Source organism: Hemitrygon akajei, chromosome 7 (genome assembly GCF_048418815.1).
Source record: "Hemitrygon akajei chromosome 7, sHemAka1.3, whole genome shotgun sequence".
NCBI lineage: Eukaryota > Metazoa > Chordata > Chondrichthyes > Myliobatiformes > Dasyatidae > Hemitrygon > Hemitrygon akajei.
This window is the reverse complement of record NC_133130.1, coordinates 46146850-46155646: the sequence shown is the minus strand read 5'-3', so window position 1 is coordinate 46155646 and position 8797 is coordinate 46146850. Positions and strand designations below refer to the sequence as shown.

The 8797-nt window shown below is 36.6% G+C and overlaps 1 protein-coding gene across 3 annotated transcripts in view; it reads right to left on the bottom strand.

The window, feature by feature from the left end:
• Positions 1–2581: 2581 nt before the first annotated feature.
• Positions 2582–8797, bottom strand: part of LOC140730407 (synaptotagmin-14-like) — a 165992-nt gene continuing 159776 nt past the window's right edge. For all 3 annotated transcript variants that reach the window (XM_073050745.1, XM_073050744.1, XM_073050746.1), the window contains one exon: positions 2582–3151. In XM_073050745.1, coding sequence (XP_072906846.1) covers positions 2838–3151 — 314 coding nt within the window. In that variant the 3' untranslated portion in view covers positions 2582–2837. The remainder of the gene's footprint in view (positions 3152–8797) is intronic.

Here is an 8797-nt window from a genome sequence, read left to right as displayed (position 1 = left end):
AATTAAATGTAATTAACTACATATTATGTAATTAGCCTCATTTCTGTTCCAAGTTAGCAACACTTACCCTTAATTTTACTTTTACTTGAGAAGAATGAATTCTGACTAACAAGGCTGAGCAAAGTGAACATGGTGATTTTAAATTGTTTTCTTTATTTCATTTTTTCCTGAAGTTTATGAATTATTTTCTGTGAGAGGATATTCAGGCAAAATATTCATTTATCTCTGCAGATGGTTTTCTGTGACCATCCAGGTAGCTACTGAGGAGATGAGTGGGATCAGTCAAGTATTATTATTCCCTCCTGTGCATGAACCCTGGTTTCTGGTTGAATCATAGTATTCCATTAATATTGTACTACATATTACAATTTGATAAATGTCATGCCAACAAAAAAAAGGCAAGACTCCATCAATAATGACTCACGGTAGACTGTACACAAATGTAAAAATGGAGACCTATGCAGTGTCTTACAGGTTACATTACTTCACACTTTCACACCAAGTCAGTTTTAAAATTGATTAGGCAATAGATTGAGAGTTTCTGGATTTGTTTTCACCTAAAATCATCAAATTGAACAGTTAAATTATTTTTAATTTCACTGTCAGATTTAAAAACCAAAGAACATACCCACTAGAGCAATAGTTGGTATTCTAAGTATAAAGTTCAAAATGTCAAGATGAAAGTCTGGGGTTCTGAAGTCTTAAAATACCTGATAAATATATAACAAAAACAGCTTCCAAAATTCTCTGATAATTTAATTTTGCAGCAATTTTTGGATTATGAAGGACTAACACCGTTCCTTCCATTTAACTTACATTTATCTATTTTCTAAATGTTGGTACCTTTACAGAACAAAACTGGCTTGAAAGTAGTTGGTAAGTCATTATCTCTAATTGAATGCTATTAAAAATTCTTATGGCTGAAACAAATTGTGTTGTTGTTCCAGTCAATGTGCTTTAAAAGAATGGCGGCAGATGGCTACTGCCTATTATAACAAACTATGAAATATTGATGTTCTTTTGCAAAATTTTCCTAATATATTGATCTGGTATAAAAATTCTGAAACATATTTCAATGCAGCTTATAATAGAATAAATTCAGCAGTGCTGAGTAAAATGAATTTTTGATATCCCTACAGAGTTTGATTACAGTATACTAACCTTTAGTCTATTTAAAAAAAATGTTTATCCCATTTCAATCACCTGGATAGAACTAAACTAAATCTGATCCTAGTGTCTGAAAATTACATGTATTTAAACAAGTTGGTATGAATTTACTTTGTGCTTGTAGAATTAACAATGCTGGTGATGGAAAGATTAATTTCTTCAGTTACATTTTGTGGCAGTCCATACTACTTTTAGAATATATACAGAATTTAGCTTAAATACAGAATTAATGTGATCACAATTAGATCACATTAGTCACTGTGTAGGAGCTGGTATTATTAAGGACTCATGAATCATAACAAAAATCTAAATATATAAATAGCTGACTACATTGTTTACACAACTGCTCTACTAATACTGTATAAATGAATACTATTGAAATCACACCTCTCCAGCCTTCCATCCTTACTCCCATCCCAAAAGCAATCCACAATCTACTGCTCTAAAATAGAAGGTACTCAGTTTTCATAACCATATTTTACACTTCTTTATAGTACCCAAGAGTAGGGATTAAGAGTTTCATTAATAAATCAGCTATAAAGCATGTCTATGGTGAAATTTCTAATTTAAAGCCAGTAGGTGATAAAGGCACCTTTCTATTCCATTTAACTGCTGATTTTACTGAGTGGTTATAGTTGAAATATTGTTACAACTTTTGACAAAGGGCGTCAGAGCTGAAAAATTACATGATTTTATTTCAAGTTTCCACCATCTACTATTTTTAAATTTTCATTGTTGCAAAATCCCAGAGGAATGTTCTGCTTTGTTTAATTAACCACCATGGCCTATTGGTTTCTGATCAATCAAAAGGATTGGTGTGCTTGCTTTCTAGACAGTGTCACCATCATCTGAATGCAACTTCTCTCAATCATAAAACTTTCCTACCAGCAACAACAGCAAGTCAAAGAGCAATGCAGTTTGACAAGGAAGTCAAATTCTAGGTGTAAAGCTAAGGCATGAGAGTATTAAAAGCTGATAACTGTGCATGTTTACCTTTGAAAATTTCTAAAATATGATATGCTTGTATTTCATTGCCACAAACCCTTAAACAGTAAAATGGCTAAATTTCTGCATCACAAAAATAATTTTCCTTTTGGTATTTTTTTTCTATTAAGTAGCCTAAATTCCATCTTCATGCAAATATCCCAGGCTAGAAACTCACCCCCAGTCAGTACAGCAAATCATGCTACACAATTAAATCTGAAAATTATGCTCTGCCTCCAGAATTCACTTTGCTGAATAGAATTTTGAGCCAGAGTACAATGCACCGATACTGTTATATTATGCACTTTGCACTACAAACCAAGGATGAATTTCATGTTTTCTTCAGCATGTGACTGTTATTTGTACCACAACCTTGGCCAATAACTGGAATACACAATGTCATGTTCTTTAGGCTTTTCAAATACTATAAATTTTCTCTTGTTTTCTATAAATGTTTGTGCCTCATTTTATGTGTTGCATTGATAGTAAACAGTACACATTATACAGGAAATTGTGTTCCCTCACATTTTCCTAAAAGTTATTTCTTTTCCAGCATTATCTTGAGCTGAGCCAACAATGAGGCATCTGTCGTACTCTGCAACCATTGATTTGGTTAAGAAAAAAAGTCTGAAAGGAATTGTGTTGAACCCCTGAGCCAAAGCCCACCACAGTCCACAGCACATTTGTTACGATTCCAATAATGAATGCCATCGACAAACTTGCTGTCCTTTTGATTCCTTCATTTCAGTCCAATGGTTCAGCTCTTCCTCACCTGAACTGTTCAGACCTAATGAAATCCAGCCAATCATTTCCTTGCGTTTCATGCTCCGTTTGTTATATACAGATAGTATGAGTGTCACATCGGAAAGCTGAAATAGTGCTACCTGAAAAATGAATGTTTCTTTGTACACAGGATTTGGTTGGCCTCGGCGGATGGACGTCTTACATTTGGACATCTCCTGACCCATAGAATTCAGCAATGTTAACTTGACATATGTATCTGTAAAAGTAAATAGGTTTAAAAGAGGCATCAAAAGCAAGAAAACACTCATCTTTATAATCATATTTCTATCAATAACAAACACTTAGCAAGCTTCCACTAGCCACAACACTTGGTAAGCATACTAGTTGGTCTCCATAAAGGAATATACATATTTAGAAGAAATGAAAGGATATGTCTAAAAGATAGCACAGGTAATGAAAATGAATCAGGAACAAGGGTTAACAGGAAGCACAGAGAATGCTATTAAAAACAATTTGGCATGGATGGACATTATAGCAATGGCTGGAATAACCATCTCTCCTTTTTTGTTATTCTTTAATTCTGAACCATCTGATGACAGTTAGGAAAACATAATTTGTTGATACATAAAGAATGATTGATAGTGTCTGAGAAACAGACAGTATGATGATTACAAATGTTGAGCACTATTCCTTTTGTATTCATTCATTTTACTTTTTGTCCAATTTTGAATTAGCTAAGCTGAGGACTGGCAATGCTTTTGCAATATGAATTTTTTCATTCCTGCCACAATTCTGTTCAGGGATTCACAATTAATAATTAAATTTTCATTTATACTTGATTTTAAAATATACATCAGCACTAATGTGAGATGATAATGTCATTTTCATCCATGTAGGCTACCTGAGTGAAATGGACAGTGCCAATTAGTATTGAACTTCTAATAGTCCTGCACTAGAATGTAACTCCTCAAATTTACTTCATACAGAACTATTAACAGAAACTAATCTTGAACTTTTTAAAAATCTCAGAATTGATCATGATAAGTTACTGACCAATAGGTGAATTAGATCAAATGTAAATTCAAAAAAAGCAAAATCTACTTTTTTGTTTTAATGTACTGCACAGAAAATGATAAACTGAAACTGATTTGCAAAGATATTTATTTTTCACTTTAACAAAAACTTGAAGCTAATGTTCGCTCATCTTTTTTAGTTATTCAAACTTTCTAACCAATATCAAATGTTAATTTTGGAGGCCAATTACTTGGTTTAAGAAAATTATTAGAGCATCTTGGAGAACATTTGTGTATCAATTCAATTTTCAGGCAAATCTTTAAATGGATACCAAGTATCTCCATACAAAATAGATGGGAAGCTGCCTAAGTACGCAAATCAGTATGCAATTGCACAAGGCCTCATGCAAGCATAGACAAAATCCTTAAGGAGATAGGTTCTATGCACTGAAGTTACTTCATTTATAAATGATCTTTGTGCAGTCCAAAGAACCCTTCCACTCATTGCTATCCCATTCTCATCCTCCTCTGCATCCATTCCCTAAAGTAGCCTTAACTGAAGAAACTAGATTATTTTTCTGCTATTCAAACTTGTTGAGTGGCAGCTTGCTGTCTGTTTGAAAACTGCACATGTCCTGTAATAGTGAAACGAACTGTCAAGGGGTTTGAGCCCCTTGTCCGTGACCTGGAATGGATTCTGTCATGATCCATCAAGTTTGAGCTTATTCCTCAGTACTGTTCATCAATTAGAGGCTACTTGGTCAAGGTAGTATACTATAAAATTACCGCATTTCCTCACCAATTTGCTTTTGAGACTGTAAAGGTGGCCACTGTGATAAATTACAATGCTGTTATTTAAAAGTTAGCTCCAAACATGTAATGTGATGTTTGAACTTCAAGAAAAGGAGACAGGAAAATGGAGTCATAAAGATCAAAGGCTGCATCTCAGTTCTATGAAAAATTCCTGCACACATTGCGTGAGAATATGGATGGCCATACAGTGAAAGCTACTGTTCCTTAGCTGACAAAATACTGCTTCTGCAATATTGAGAACTGATTGGAAGAAAGGCTAAAAACTAAAAGAATGAATTCTAGCTGAGAACTTCAATATATCTCCCCATTGCTAACCAGAGTGGCTAAGTCCTGACAGTCCTAACTATCTGTCAGGATGTGGACTGGTGATGAACAAACCCTCACAAGGGCTAATCTTACAACATTCAATCTCAGCAACGTAGCTGTTGAAGATGACAATATTGGCAGGAGTAACCACTGTACAATCGTTGCGGAGAAGAAGATTCTTCACACCAAGAACATCTTCCATCAGATTGAATGCCATTAATATTATGCTCCATGACATTGATCAACTGACCATTCATGAGCTTTATGCAGAACATTTAAAGCAACAGAATTTGACAAGGGATCAGCCTTAGTTGAATAAGAAGTGTAGAAGGACAGTGCCAGGCATACTTATAAATGAGGTACCAATCTGATAAACATGTAAGACACAGTCAAGCGCATCAAGTAGCAGAACTAATAGAGTTCTGTTCCCATAAGTAACTTATCAGATCAAAGTTCTGGAATTTTCTATCATATACACATGGTGAACAGAAAACAGGAGGGGGCAGCTCTGAGAGCATCCACATCCTGAATGGTGGTGGAACATTTCTCATTACAGTCTAAGTACAAATTTTGTCAGAAGAGCTGAAGCCAGAGTTGATACCTAAGTGATTAATACCAAGGCAGCACTTGACCAAATGTGGTATTAAGGAATCCTGGTAAAACTACATAAATAGGACTCAATACGAAATAACTCCAGTGGCTGGGGTCAATCTTCATACTAAGGAAATTGGTTAAAATTGTCCATGGTTAATCATCTCAGCCCCAGGGTGTTACAGAGGTTCTTTAGAGTAGAGTTTGAAGCACTCAATAAATCTGAAGTAGTGATGATCTTGGATGGCTCAGTCATGTTTAATGCCATTAAAAAAATAAAATTCCTCAGAAAATTAAGCAAAACATGCTTGCATACAGCAAGACTGGGACAAAATTTAAGCATGGAATGATGATTAAGTGGAAAATAACACTCAATCTACACAACTGGGAGGTAATGACCATCTCAAGTAAGAGAGAGCCTCAGCCATTTGTGACAACATCTTCAACCATGCAGAGTTGGTAACTATACTGGAGCAATCACATATGCATGCCTGTGTTTACTAACGAACTACACAGTATTAATGCTACCTTAAATAAGATGCCTGACCTAACCTTAGCCACTTAGTGTCCTATTGAACTTCAACAAAGAGTTCTCAAACTCATTGTTACCAGGAAAGTTGAAAAGGATTATGACAGTAAGAGATATGGTAGTGGATCAAAGTCATTGCAAAGTCTTTCTAATTTTCACCTGTTGCCATCCTCTTAAGAAAAAAATGCAATCAATTTCCTGAATATGCTAGAGAATTAAGAATCTATAAAAAGGAGGAATTAAACAAGTTAGTATTAGTAATAAAATGTCGTTGGTGAAATTAATGGGATTGAAAGCTGATAAATCCCAGGACCTGATAATCTGCATCCAGCATACCATAAGAATTAGTAAGAAATAGTAGGTTTAAAATCTTTTAAGATTTTTTATGATTACTGCAAATTGGAGGATAGTACTTGTAAGCTCACTATTTCAAAAGGGATAGAGAAATTACTGTAGAGCACTTACCCTAACATCAGCAGTATAGACATGCTAGTGCCTATTACAATGATTTAGAAAATGTTAATTGGAATAGACAACATTGATATGAATTCTTGAAAGGGAATCTCATTTGCCTGTCCTATTGCATTAGCGGTGCACCAATCGATTCGCAGAGAGAGCAAGCGTCACACAGATCAGGGAGAAGAGTGTAAAAAAGGAGTGTTTCACGGGGCTCAGCACATTGGCGTTGGATCAATCAATTCACAATGCATTTAAAGGAGCAAATAAAAGTAGAGTGGACCAGTGGAGGAGTGAGAACTTGAGGCTTTGGCAAGGAGCTACAGATAAGTAGCAGGTAAGGCTTTTGTAGTGGTTAAATTAAAAAGTCACTAAATTACAGCTAATTAAATAAAGTAGGGATGATGTAGGATCAGGTGATGACCACAGCTGCAGCAAGTGTTGGCTGCTCGAGGAACTCGGGCTCAAAGTTGATGACTTGGAATCTGAGCTTCAAACACCGTGGCACATCAGGGAAGGGGAGAGTTACCTGGATTCTCTGTTTCAGGAGGTAATCACACCCATTAGATTGTTGTTCAGTCGTTGAGTCCAACTCTTCATGGCCTCATGGACCATAGGGCCCATAGTGTTTTCATGGCAAGATACGGAAGTAGATTACCAGGCCTTTCTTCTGCACAGATATTGTTGCTGCCCAGGTTGGAACCCAGCTGGGTTTGCACTCAGAACCATCTGCCTGAAGTCCAGTGATGATGCCACCACACCACCAGCCAGCACATTAGATTAGCTGCCTCAAATTCAGTCAGTGGTCAAGGACAAAATGGGTGTGACTGTGAGTGAGGCAGGTAGGGGGATCCAAATGACAGTGCTGGAGGAGCCTCAGCCCTTAAGCTTGTCCAACAAGGTCTGAGATCCTTGCTCCCTGTGTGGATGCGAGTGGGGGCTGTAGGAAGGACGAGCAACCTAACTGTGGTACCGTGCTTCAGGGAGCCATTCAAGAGGGAGGAGAGAAGAGAAATGTAGTGGTAATTGTTTTTTGTTGCAAGGATAGAGCATCCCAAAGGCAGATGAATTTGCAGTGGGGGTGGGGGGGGGGGAAGATCCAGTTGTTGTTGTTGGGTACCAATGACATAGGTAGAATGAGGAAAGAGGTTCTGCTGAGGAAATTTGAAGAGTTAGGGACTAAATTAAAAAGCAGAACCAAAAAAGTGGTAATTTCTGGATTACTACCTGAGCCACATGCAAATTGACATAGGGTCAAGAAGATTAGAAAGTTAAATGTGTGGCTCAAGGATTGGTGTGGGAGAAGTGGGTTTGAATTCATGAGAAATTGGCACCAGTATTGGAGAAGGAGGGAGCTGTACTAATGGGACAGGCTCCACCTGAGCCACGATGGGACTAGATCCTAGTGAATTGCATAACTAGGATAGGGCTTTAAACTAAATAGTAGGGGGTTGGGCTCAACAGATTGGAGAAGTATGGATAAAGTAAAAAAGAAAAGTGTGGATAAAATTAAAGAAAAAGCAAAAGATAAAAAAGAGAAAGGTAAGAGTGGAGAAGGAAAAGTCAAATGCAAAAGAGAAAAAGATTACAAGATTTTAAAAGCACAAAAGCACAAAAAGCACAATTTTAAAAGCACTTTATTTGAATGCCCATAGTATTCGAAAAAAGGTCAGTGAACTTGTGGCACAAATCAGTACAAAGGGGTATGATTTACTGGCCATTACAGAGAAGTAGTTGCAGAGTGGAGAAGAATGGGAATTAAATATCCAAGGATATCAGGTAACATGGAAGCATAGGCGTGTAAGGGAGAAGGGTTAGCACTCTTAATTAAAGATGAGATCAGGGCTATAATGAAAGATGATATATAAGATCTAAGGAGCAGAACGTTGAATCCATCAGGGTAGAGATCAGGAATAGAAAAGGGATTTGTCTATCGACCACTGAATAATTGAGAAATTGGCACCAGTATTGGAGAAGGAGGGAGCTGTCCCAATAATAACATTACAGTGGCACAAGAAATAAACTGAGAAATATCTGCAGCATGTAAGAATAGAACAGCAGCTATCGTGGGGGACTTTAACTTGCATATACAAACGTAGATTGGGTAAATCAAGTTTACTGAACCTACAAGGGAACATGCTAACTCATCTCCTTCTACCTTGGGCCACGAACTTATCAATCACCCCGATGAGTT